At 43.0% G+C, this 13,381-nt stretch overlaps 1 protein-coding gene across 1 annotated transcript in view; it reads right to left on the reverse strand.

The window, feature by feature from the left end:
- Positions 1-1,055: 1,055 nt before the first annotated feature.
- Positions 1,056-13,381, reverse strand: part of ATP10A (ATPase phospholipid transporting 10A (putative)) — a 147,676-nt gene continuing 135,350 nt past the window's right edge. The window contains exons 17-21 of the mRNA XM_074992005.1: positions 7,177-7,377; positions 3,276-3,356; positions 3,079-3,183; positions 2,624-2,811; positions 1,056-2,145 (exon numbers count right to left, since the gene is read on the reverse strand). Coding sequence (XP_074848106.1) covers positions 1,437-2,145; positions 2,624-2,811; positions 3,079-3,183; positions 3,276-3,356; positions 7,177-7,377 — 1,284 coding nt within the window. The 3' untranslated portion in view covers positions 1,056-1,436. The remainder of the gene's footprint in view (positions 2,146-2,623; positions 2,812-3,078; positions 3,184-3,275; positions 3,357-7,176; positions 7,378-13,381) is intronic.

Raw genomic sequence — 13,381 nt, forward strand, 5'->3', positions numbered from 1 at the left:
TTCTCGTTTCCAAATGCAGTTTGTATGGCTGCACGTCACACTTTATCAGAACAACATTAATAAAGGCTGATAGTAACCCTTTATTTATATTGCACTTATGTCTTCCTCTTGTTCAAGTTTCACACTTTGGTATTTTCAGTTCTGTGTTTGGGGAAAGAGGCCAACACGAAAACCCTTTTAAAAATAGCCAGAGAAGTGAGGGGAGAGCTAGCTCAATGCCTTGTGTATTGGCCTGCTTAACCCAGGGCTGTTGGAGAGATTCTTGAGGGGGCCGTTTAGGGATCTGGGGCAAATACATTAAAAAAAGATAGTGATAGGTCCTGCTGTGAGAGCGGGGGACTGGACTCAAGAACCTCTGAAGGTCCCTTCCAGCTCTATGAGATGGGTATATTGCCATATCACCTTTAAAATCCAGTATATGCCAAATACTGAGGCATATGCTGAGGGAATCCATAGCACCTAACAGGGCTGGGATTTCCTGGCAATGGATGGAGAAATGAGGTTTGCAAGTTATGTGCTTACAGAACCAATAGTAAACAAAAATAGGATGTTCTGAAAACCAAAGCTGCGAAGACAGTAGTAGCCCCACACTCAATGTGATTATGTCTTCAGACTCACAGCAGCCTCCCAAGGGAAAGATGCTCACCCATGACTCAGACTTCAAGTCACTAAATTAGAAGGGAAAGAGGCTCTAACCCACAACAAAGGGCTCTCCCTGTACCCTTTCGCAAGTGACTGCAAAGAAAGGACCGAACTCTTATTAACACCAGACTGGGCAACCACTTTACATGATGGATGGTCTTTATTTATTGATTTATCATGAGAAATAAAATGCTGTTCAGGAGATATTAAATGTGTTGACATTTATAAGATGCTAGTGTGTTTATATGATGGTGAGATGCCATTAATATTTACAAAGAGGTATAATATTTCTGAAGTCCTGCCTGGCAGTTTTCCCATTAAAACCCTGGTTGACAGACCTCACAGAGGTTTTTTTTTTTGTTTTTTTTTTTTTAAATCAGATGACAAATTATCCAAAGGGCTGTGATTCAGTGTTATCATTATGTTCCCCAACCACCACGATTCCTGAACCAACTATAACCATGCCTATAATTGTTCCTGAAATCCAAACCTTTTTGGCATGGTAGGCATGTCCACTGCTTACAACACTTACCAGAATGAAAGGGAAGCGACTGGAAAATAGACATCCTGCATTTTCTTATAAAATGAGATGAAAGTATAAAAAGGAGATATAAATGGAACATTCAAGTGTGTTCTCTCTTTATATTTAAAGCTCTTAATTCAATATATAGTACTTATGCATTTTTAAATATTTTTGTACCTTTGATCTCATGTTTCATCTCTGGAAACAATTAGAATAATTTTACTATAAATCTGTGCAAATAGACACTGTATAGATGTACTCAAGATTCATGTCATAAGAAGGTGCTTTCAAGAGTTTCACTTGTACAGCAATCAGTTGGAGTCCCTTTAATTTGTTCCTGAAAGTTTAAGTTCTTTCCTGTTAAGCCTTTGAAGTCCTGATACAAAGATGTGGAGCCAAGCACAGACACAGTGTCCTGTGCTTCATTTTGTAAATGACTTGGTGGGAGCTGGAAAATTCTCCCAAATCGGCTGAAAAGGGGAGTTGATGTAATCCAATTCAATAACCTGAATCCCGACCGGTTTACTGCTGAGTTCCATGGGAACGTTTCTTCTACATCTATTGACTCCATCTCTGAAGCACTGTGAGTAGTTTTGTGAAATCCCAGGGATTGTTCTAGAATATTTGTTCCTGAAGAATCTTTATTTTCCCCGTATAACTCAGCACCAGGAGGAGAGGCAGTGACACTCAGTCCTGTTGTGTGTTCTACCCTTGTATATGCTGGGAAAGCTGGATCATATCCGTGCTGAGACGGCTGCAAAGGGAGGGTTTGATTGCAGGCCTTAAAAGAATCACTAGCATTTGACTGAGGTGCCTGTAGAGAATGTTCTATACATGGTGGTTTCTGGAGAATTGATTCCTTTTTGAATTTCCACTTATTCAGAATCTGGCTATGAGCCCCTGGAGGCAATCCCTTCAACTGGCGTCCAAGCTGAAGTTGGGTTGGGAAGACTGTCCCCTGAAGGGTTCTGTACAGAAATCTGAATGAGGAAAAATGCAGGTATGAAAAAAACAAAAGCAAAAACAAAACTAAAACAAACCCACAGATCAGGGAACTACTTCAGATTTTATCATGACAAGAATGTCCACAGAACACAATATAACAATTACTTTAGCAGAATGTAGCACAGTTAATTCATTTTCTTTAGATTTGACATTTAAAATAAAAGATTGCTACAATAAGAGCACTGAATACTCTTACAACAATGTGACCTATGATAGCCACCCACCAGTGATAATACTAATACACCAGTAATTTGACTCTGATAGCCACTAGAGCCTAAACAATCAAATGGAGACAATACCATACTTGAGCTGGCTGACAAGAAAAACAATTAGAAAATCCCCTCACCCCAAAATTGTATCCAGCCATCTCCCTTCACCTCTCCTGCAATTGTACCACAGACAAATCTATGAGCCACTAACAGGGAACATGCACACACAGGAAAGATACTGTACCTGGGCAGTAATGCTGTAACTGGTGATATAATACATGTCAAGTAAAACACAGGCTCTCCCATCAATTTTTCCATGGTCCAGTAGGGATTGGATGGAGGATAACATATCGGGCAAGAAACATTATAAATCAGAGCCACAATGAAAAACAAAAGGATACTGAAGATACAAGATGACCAGTGGAGCAAAGTCTAGAAGAAACAGCAACAAAAACAGATTTTTATTTTTCTTCTACAAAAATCCACAAATGTCATTTCATAAACCCTTATTCTACAAATGGGATTACAGAGCTGTTCTCCGCTCACAGTTTAAAACCACTTTCATATTTGGTTACAATGTTTGATAAAAATAGAAGTGCTAATGGAATAAAACACACTTTTCTTGGTTGTAAAGAGTGACGCTAAGGAAAGAGCTAACCTATCCCAGAAGTCTCACATAATTTCCTGTAAACAACTTACCCATGTCTTGGTTTCAATAGCCAAATGTAATATAATAGTGAAAAGAGCTACTGTAGTGATGGGGGTTCCCCAGGAGAATATGTCCACCTCTGAGTCATAGTAAGTCTGAAAAGAAGGAAAGGGTATTTACTCTAATCTGTATTTGCAAGTCTGTTCCTCACATTTCATGGCAAAGAATGTGTGAAGGGACAACTTACGAAAAAAGGAATGAAAAAACAAACTAGGCTTTGATAGAGCGCATCAATCATATTCATCCAAAACATGTGCGGCTGGTACTCCTGTGACACAAAAACATACAGTAAGAGGCTAACGAAGAAGACATTTGTTATAACCAGACAAAATCTGAACTAAAATATATTTCTCTTAGTGCTTGTGCAGACATCTCATCACTCTTCTCCCTTCCCACTCAATAAACTCTGTCCTCCTGAGGGAATGATTAGCTGGGGCTTCCACAACCTGAATGTCTGCCTTTAAAGCATCCTCTTCCATGAATTCTTCCACAAGAGGAGTAACAGAGAGGGAGCCGTGCTAGTCTATACACTATCAAAACAAAAAGCAGTCAAGTAGCACTTTAAAGACTAGCAAAATGGTTTATTAGGTGAGCTTTCGTGGGACAGACCCACTTCTTCAGACCATAGCCAGACCAGAACAGACTCAATATTTAAGACAGGTCCTGGTCAAGCAAAGGCTTGTATAGTCCTATTGACTTCAGAGGAGTTAAATATTTGTGGTATTCAAACTTCAACACGTGCATACACCTTTGTAGGACTGGGGTTTAAAAGACAGATTTTTCAATGTATTTTGATGCCTGGTTTCCGTGTGGAGTTAGGCATGTAAATCTATTAAAGGCTATATAGGCAAGAAAGTTTAAATATGAAAGGATGTAGCTTACTTTGAAAGGCAAATCCACAACAATATTAAATAAATATTTACATAACAATATAATCGCTCCTTAAGAAACTGTACTGAAGTTTAATAACCAATTAGCATAAATAATGTAACCACTTTTTACATTCAGATGAATTATCGTGCATAACAACTGGTTATCGAGGAAATCATTTTGTAAACATCAGAAAGTAAAATGCTTGTTTATTTACTGTTGTTCTTATGCAGGTTGCACATTTCCTGTGATAATTTTTTTAAATGATTCATTAAGCTTCTTTTTCCTTTAGCTAAATGTTTGCGAAGCCTAGGAATGAGACATTCATAAAACATGTGTGTTCTTTGGTCTAGTGAAACAACATGTACACTGACTCAATAAAAATCTTTTCTGAAAGGAAGGCGGAGGGATAGATTACTGGCTGCCCACAAGCAGGAATGATTTAGCAAAATTTTCTTGATGAGCTGTTTTAGACAGGTATTCCATGAAATTGCTTAATGGCATTCAGAGAACTTCAGAATGGGCAATGGACTCAGTTTTGAGAAAGAAGTCTTCTCTGAACAATGGAGATTTCTCTCGTTAAATCTGCTGTTTTGCCAAACTAAAACATCCTTTAGATTGGTTTGTCAATGAAGAAAACCAAATAAAACTGCCAAATTGGCTTAAAATATCACTAGCTATTTTTGTCGTAGTTTAATAGGGAAGTAAACAGGGTAAACAGGGGGAATTTATTTTGTGGAACTTTAATTGCAATGTTCTGAAGCAGCAGGGCAAAGAATGGACATTTAAAAACCAGAAATAGCATCTGATTAAAAATACAGAAAAAAAGAGACAAGATAAATGCACTGAAAATGAGCAGCTCTGCAATTCTCCACCTCTTTGTTTAAGCACAGCATGTGGAAAACTCAGTCCACGAAATTCTCAGGGCACTGTTGGCTGAGTGAGTCAATGACTCCCTTCACTGGCCAAGGTGCCCAGTTATCTTTGAGGAAGTTGTTGTAAGGCTTCTGACCAAGAAGACATCTCTTGACTGTGACAGTCATGATAACCTGAGACTCATCCCCCGACCCCCCTCATGATAAAACTGCAGTTGCCATCAGGAGAAGTGATCTAGCTTGATGGCCTTCTGCCTCTTTTCTTGCAGCGTATACAGAAATGGGCTGCAATGTGGTTTCCATAAAGATTTTCTGACTGTGCAACTCATTTCACCCCTTGGGCCAGGAGAGCCCAGAATTGTTAACCCTCTGGGCACATTACCAGGATTCTCCTTTTCTCATTGTAGGAGCATTGGGGATTGAGTGAGTTCTTGGCTTTTGGTTAGTAAACAGCGCCATGTTATGATGGGAAAAGTCCATTTTACTCTGCTATAGAAGATATAAAATGACTTATTTTCTGTTTATATTTGAAGTTTGTAACAGCACCCAAATCATAAGAGTAAGGCTACGGCCATGCAGCCAACTTATTTCGCGATAACAGCTGTTATTTCAAAATAACTTTGCTATTGTCAACACTACTCACGTGGCCTGTGTCTGCACTAGCCCTCCCTTTTGGAAGGGGCATTTAAATGACAAGGAAAAGAACTGGTCGAGGCACTGATATGAATATTCAGCATCTCATTAGCATAATGACACCTCGTTGTGTTTTGAAAGTGCTGTTTTTGAAATGCAAACGGGCCGTGTAGACGTGAGGGCTTTAAAATAAACCCCAGACCTGGAAATTTTCTTATTCCCCAAATGAATTGGGAGTAAGAGAATTTCCAAGTCGGGCAGAGTATTCCCCAGCTAGACTGCTGGACAGCACTTTGAAGTTAGCAGCTTTGAAATTCACCCAGCTGCCATTATGCTAATGAGGCACTGCATATGCATGGTAGCGCCTCATTTGCATTTTCCAATGGCCATAACTTACATGTCCCTTCCAAAAGTGGGGGTAGCGTGGCCACAGCCTACCTATTTTGAGATAGCTAACCGCTATTTTGAAATACATTTTTGTGTGTAGCAGCATTATTTTGAAATAGCTATTCCAGAAGAGCTTATTTCCAAATAAGGCTGCTGTGCAGATGTAGCATAGGTGCTTAGAATAAACTGGGGAAAAAAGCAAATACTCTAACAAGCATAAATCCATACATTTGAATACTGTTTACTAAAAAGCCTTTTCCTGACATTTTAGTTTCTGGAATTTTGATTAGGATTATTATAGGGCATGTCAGGGGTTGGCAGCCTGCAGCTCTGGAGCCGCATGTGGCTCTTTAAAGAGCTGCTTGTGGCTCCAAGTGCTGCTGCCGCTGACTACACTTGTGGCTAGTTTTTTTTTTTGTTTAAGCAGAGGACGCCTCCAGCGCCACCGAGCAGTCAGCTTGGCCGGGAAGTGGAGGAGAGCCCCGGAAGAGGAAGCCAGCAGGGCTCCAAGTCGGGGAAGTCAGCCTGCAGGAGAGCTGAGGGAGGGAAAGCCAAGCCTGCCCTGCCAGAGCTGTGCAGCTGAGCTGGGAAGGAGGTGGCAGGAAGAGGGGGGAGCAGTGCAGGGAGAGGCAATGGCCTTGGAGGAGCAGCAGCAGTCTGCAGAGTTCATCAGCTGAGGCAGGTAAAACCTGGATTTGTGGGGGGACAGTTTGGGGCTGTAGGGGTTAAACCTGGGGTTGGGTGGTGGGTTTGCAGGTTGGGATGGGTATAACATGTGGATGTGGGGCGATTTGGGTGTTGAGGTGGGTAAAGCCTGGAGATGGGGTAACAACATTCTGATTGATACAAATCTTTGCGTGCGCGCTGTTCTTAAAATAGGGGGTGACAAAAAGTACAAGTTTGACATTCTTTATTAAGGACTGTGTCACATTCACATGCATTGCGGCTCCTGAAGGATTGATTTTGTAACTGAATTTGAAAAAATGGGTCTTCTTGCTATTTCAGTTGCACACCTCTGGGGTATGTCTACACTGTGATGACAGCACTGAGTCTCAGAGGCTGGTTGAGCTTACTTGAGCTTGTGGAGCTCAGGCTGAAGTACTACAATATTGCAGTGCAGACATTTGGGCTTGTACAGGACCTTGGGCTTTGAAACTATTTCCCTGCATGGCAAGTTGTGGGTCTGAGACATGCACTAGAAATGCTGACAAACAGTGTCTCAGATTCCCATTCTTTGGAGCCAATGCGTCCTTTGCCAACAAGATTCATTTCTGTGTAATTCATGACCATAAAAAAAACCCTTCTGAATGGCAAAGTTTTCACCTCCATGTTCTGGCCACTTTTGTAGAGCTGAGGTACGCCGATTAGCACATCCGCTGGTACGTCCTGATCCAGTACACCAGTGATCAGTTGTGGAAGAGAGGAGAATAATAAATTAAAGAAGATCAGGTACCACTGATCAATCATCGAAGACCCAGAGAATCCGCAATAGAACTGGTACCAGAAGAGAAGGGCCACAAACATCTGCAATCAAAACAAAAGCACATGATGCACAATCAGTCAGGAATTTAAAACAAGAAGGAAAAATCCACTGTTAATCTCAGTACACTGTATCTCCATGGATCTGTGAAATCACGGGTCTTGTCTACACTAGCCCAAAACTTTGAAATGGCCATACAAATGGCCATTTCGAAGTTTACTAATGAAGTGCTGAAATACATATTCAGCGCCTCATTAGAATGCCAGCAGCCGCGGCACTTAGAAATTGCCACGGTTCGCTGCTGCGCAGCTCATCCAGATTGAGCTCCTTTTTGAAAGGACCCCGGCAACTTCGAAATCCCCTTATTCCTATTGGCTCTTAGGGATTTCGAAGTTGCCGGGGTCCTTTCAGAAAGGACCCCCGTCTGGATGAGTCGCGTCAATTTCGAAGTGCCATGGCTGCTGGCATTCTAATGAGGCGCTGAATATGCGTGGCTATTTCAAAGTTTTGGGCTAGTGTAGACACAGCCATGTTGTCTTCAGTCCTGCAAAGACTTATACTTATGCTTAACTGTAAAGTCATGGGTAGTCCTTCCTAAAAGCAACTGATCTTTTCTAATTTATTGTTTCAAATTCCCACTACTCATGTTTAAAATGTCTTAACAGGATTGTGGTCTTAGATGTGATTGGGGTTCTGCCTCACACAAAATCCATTTTCAATCCAATTGTAACTTATTAATTAATTGTAACTTGACCTTAGCAATGCTTTTGATATGATTTCCCAGAGTATCCTTGCCAGCCAGTTGAAGAAGTGTGGCTTGGACAAATGGACTGTAAAGTGGATAGAAAGCTGGCTAGACTGTGCGGCTTAGAGGATGGTGATCAATGACTCTATGTCTGGTTGGTGACTGGTATCAAGCCACACTAGCCTCTCCTTTCAGAAGGGCCATGGTAATGTAGCACTTTGGAATATGCTAATGAGGCACTGTCATAAATATGCAGTGACTCATTTGCATAATGGCAGCCACTCAGGCTTCGAAACTTCTGCTCATGTAGCTGGGGTAGGGCTTTCAAAATTACCCCCCTGATTTCAAAAGCCTCTTCTGCCCATCTGGTTTTGGGAAGAACGGGCTTTTGAAACCGGGGGGGGGGGGTCATTTCAAAAGGCCCCCGGCTACACGGGCAGCATGCATTTCAAAACTGACAGTTTCAAAGCCCACGCAGCTGCAATTATGCTAATGAGCTGCTGCATATTCATGGAAGCACCTCATTAGCATATTCTGAAGTGGCATATTAGAATAGCCCTTCCGAAAGGAGGGGCTAGTGTGGCAACAGCCCAATGGTCAATTCTGGAGCCTGTTTTGTTCAACTTCTTTGTTAATGACCTGGATGAGGGGATGGATTGCAACCTCAGCAAATCTGCAGATGACACTAAACTAGGGAGAGTGGTTGATATGCTGGAGGGTAGGGAGAGGATCCAGGCAGACCTAGACAAACTGGAGGATTGGGCCAAAAGAAATCTGATGAGGTTCAACAAGGACAAGTGCAGAGTCCTGCACTGGGGACAGAGGACTCTCATGCACTGTTACAGCTGGAACTGACTGGCTAAGCTGCAGCTGAGTAGAAAAGGACCTAGGGATTACAGTGCATGAAAAAATGGATATGAGACAACAGTGTGCCCTTGTAGTCTAAAGGGCTAATGGCATATTGGGATGCATGAGTAGGAGTGTTGACAGCAGGTCTAGGCAGTGCTGTTTTTGTGCCAGGACTGGGTACCGGCACCTTGGCAGTCCCAGCCATGGGATCCCTGGTTGATGGGATGGGAGGCAGGGCAGGGAGCCAGCTGAGTACTGGCTCCTCTTTTTTTAAGAATCACCTCTCTCTCCCATATCTAGGAAAGTGATTATTCCCCTTTATTTGGCACTCCTGAGGTCACAACTAGAGTAGTGCATCCAGTTCTGGGCCCCCCATTACAGAAAGGTTGTGGATGCACTGGACAGCTTTCATTGGAGGATGACAAAAATGATTAGGGGGCTGGAGCACGACTTATGAGAGGCTGAGGGATTTGGGCTTATTTAGTCTACAGAGGAGAAGTGGGAGGGGAGATCTGATAGGAGCCTTCAACTACCTGAAGGGGTATTCCAAAGAGGATGGAGAAAGGCTGTTCTCTGAAGTGACAAATGACAGAACAAGGAGCACTTGTCTCAAGTTGTGGTGGGGGAAGTCTACGTTAGATATTAGGAGAAAATATTTCAACAGGAGGGTGGTGAAGCTCTGGAATGGGTTACCTAAGGTGGTGGTGGAATCTCCATTCCTAGACGTCTTTAAGTCCTGGCTTGACAAAGCCCTGGCTAGGATGATTTAGTTGGGATTGGTCCTGCTTTGAGCAGGGGGGTTGGACTTGACAGCCTCCTGAGATCTCTTCCAACCATATCATTCTGTGATTCTACAGCTCTCTAATACAAAATGCAGCTAAACATAAATGAATAATGACACTATTTTTGTGGCACTCCATGTAAATTTCATGAATGCAGAGCTCATCGTGTTATTTTCATATGAAGGATCATGTTTCTATTTCAGTATCTTCTGTTGGTCTCAGAATTGTCTGGAGCTGTAGCTAAGGCAAACCCTTCACTTGGCCTCTGACCACTGGAATGTATTTACAAATATTTCTTGTTCATTTAAACTAAAACTGCTCTGAGCACCTCTCTGAAAGTGTGATATTCCACCTTCATGTATAAGATTCAATATGACCATGGTGATAGGCAGACCAGAAATATATAGATAGGACAGTGCAGATGTTCAACACATATCAACATTGATCTTAGAACCATGAGCCTATGTATACTAGCATTTTTCTGTAAGTTTCCTGCCTTTGCATTACCACAGATGCCACTCCTCCAACGGTAGCAATGGTGGGAGCCTTAACATAGAGCAACAATTCAAACTTGGCTTGCGTTTTAAGGCTCAGTGAGATCTTTGGAACTTCAGAATTTGGAAGTGTTTGCTTTGATTAGTTTCTGAAAGTGTGCAAGTATAACATTATTGATCAGATAGTGAACAGTCCTGTAGCATCTCAGAGACAAATGAATTTATCAGGTCATGCGCTTTTGTGGGTAAGACCCACTTCTTCAGATGATATCATCTGAGATGTCATCTGAAGAAGTGGGTCTTGCTCACAGAAGCTCATGGCCAAATACAGTTGTTAATTTCTAAGATCCTGCAGGACTGCTTGTTGTCTGTGGAGCTACAGACTAACACAGCAGCCTCTGAGGCTGCGTCTACACTGCGAGCTAAAACTGATTTTATTAAAATCAATTTATTAACGCTGGGTTTTATCAATTTGATTTTGAGCATCCTCACCTTCCCACAGGCTCCCCACAAAATCGACTTATTGCAGCCACACATAAGATGCCAAAATTGACTGTTGCAGTAGTGTATTGTGGGAATCTGTCCCACAGTTCCCTGGGCCCCATTGCATTCTGGCTATTTTCACTTGTGAAGCATGGGAAAAAAAATGGCCCGCAAGTGGCTGTGGGTATGTGATGACATCTTCCCACATTTCATTTCCTACATTTCATTGCCCTCATTCCCCTTCTGTGTTAACCAAATGTCTCTTTTTCCAGGCAGGGTCTGGCTTGCCTTTATAAGAGAGGTACATTTTATAATTGAGGGATGGGGAGGGATAGTAGAATGCTTAGGAAAGGTTAGAAAAAAAAAAAGATTTTGGTTTCCCAATCAACAGGTTTTCAAAATGGGATGCAAAAGCACTGGATCTTTGCAGGCTTGGATCAGGATTTAGACCTTCTGTCAAAGAAGATCCTCAGATCAATAATTTTGTCTCAAAGGTCCCTGAGCCAGCCTGAGGCACCAAGAGGCAGGTCCCTCCTGGACTGAGCAAAAGGTGCAGGCCCTTCTGGACCTGTGGGGCGAGGAGGATGTACTCCAAGGTGAAGTGCAGTAATGCCCAAGCCTACATCGGACGGCCACCACCCTGGCAGAACGAGGCCACCCCCCACTGAAGCATGGAGGAAGTCTAGTCAAAGCTGAAGGAGCTCCAGAAGGCCCAGTATGCTGGCTGACACTCCAGGGCAGGACGCACCACCTGTTCCTATTAGTAGTGGTCCCAGGCTTGGACCTAAGTTTACACTTGGAAAAGAAGACCCTCAGAACAAGAATTTGCAACTGAAACGTATGTTTAAGTAGAGACACACTGCAGAGCAGGACCTACCACCTGTCCCTATTGCCAGCAGGCCCAGGCTTGGGTCTAGGTTTACACCTGGCAAAGACGACCCCCAGAACAAGAATTTGCAACTGAAAGTTATGTTTAAGTAGACATGGGCACTACACTGAAAATGCAGTGTACCATAAAATCAGCTAGGGCTTGGTTAGCCACTGCAAGCCTTACTTGGAGAACTGTGGTAACTGTGGAGCTGCTCTACATTGCCTTCAATGGCCTTTTGACAAAGCCCACACAAAAATTTGCTCTCAAAGGACAGCCACTCTTGTGACTTGTGTCCACTGAGAGAGACTTGACCCGGGTGGCTAAAAGACCCCTGAGTATAGCCAGCCCCAAAAACTGTGTTCGCTGAGGGAGACATCCCCTGGGCTGCTAAGAGACCCCTGACTATAGCCAGCCCCAAAAACCATGACCACCGAGGGAGACTTCCCCGAGTGGCTAAAAGAACCCTGACTACAGCCAGCACCTGAAAATTGTGACCGCCAAAGGAGACTTCCCCTGAGTGAATAAAAGACCCTTGAATAGCAGCCAGCCCCTCAGTATCCTAACTGCTGAGGGAGACTTCCCCTCACTGGCTACAGGACCCTCACCATGCACAAGCTGCCTGGAACCTTGCGCAGCACAACCTTTTATTGGTTCAGAGGCAAGCCGCGTGATGCAGCTGAGGGCGGGAAAGTTGCAGACTGTGTGGTGCCTCCCGGGGGAGGAAAGAGAGGGGATATGGGGGTCAGGACCAAATGCAAACAGCTGAAAAGAAGTTTCTAATCCCAGCATGACCTCCACCCACAGACTAGCTGCCATGTGATGCAGGGGAGGCAAAGTTTCAGAATGTGCGGCACTTCTCGGGGAGGGAAGGAAGGGATGTCGGGGGCAGGACAAAATGTAAATACCTGAAAATAAGTTTCTTGCCCTATCATAGAAGCATAAACCCCACCCACAGCCTAGCTGTAACGTGGTATGGGGAGGAGGTGAGGCAGCAGCTTGCACCAGGCAATGCAGAAAAATAAAGGACAGCTAACAGAGGTAGACACAAAACCACAGACCCCACAGTTGCGCTAACAGCAAAGAAAGAAAGAAAAGATTTTTCAGCCTCTCATACAAGCATGACCCTACAGCCATGGGTTTCCAGGTACTGATTTGAAAAGGTCATCCTGTTGCCTAATTCCTGTGCACCTCAGAGCAGTGGAGATGGAAGAGGCCAGAGTGGAGAACTGTGGGGCATTTTGGGGCCCATACGGGACATCTCTGGAGGCTAATGAATTTGATTTAAAGACATGGTGCTTCCTCACTACCCTTCATTCAGAATTTTAGATTTGACCTGAGTGCTACACCCGTCAAGTTATAACGATGTTATGATATCGCTTCTATGTTGATTTTAGTGCACCATACATTGAGCTAATAGAATTTACAGTGAAGACTGGCACTTGGTAAAATGGGGCTAAATGACTCAAAATTGACATTATCTTGTAGTGTAGACATAGCCTGAGATTATTGCTGACCAGAACATCCTTAGAATATTTGTGTTGACCTTACGTTAACTGAAAGATTGCTCAATCGATGATGATTTTTTATTATTTGTCTAACACATTGTGTATTCCTATGTTGGTCAGCAACTTGAGAAAAAAAAAATATAGTCCTGTCCTTTGGTAGTTAAAATTTAACTTTAGACTGAGACTGGACATGGAATAATAAGAAAATTATGCAAAGGAGTTTATCGATGTTGGAAATCAGCCTTCACTCAACTGGGTGCTACTTGCCCTCTCAGTAAGACACACAAAGCTAGATCCTCATGCCTGCTAGTTTTTGGAG

This window comes from Carettochelys insculpta, chromosome 1, assembly GCF_033958435.1.
Source record: "Carettochelys insculpta isolate YL-2023 chromosome 1, ASM3395843v1, whole genome shotgun sequence".
NCBI lineage: Eukaryota > Metazoa > Chordata > Testudines > Carettochelyidae > Carettochelys > Carettochelys insculpta.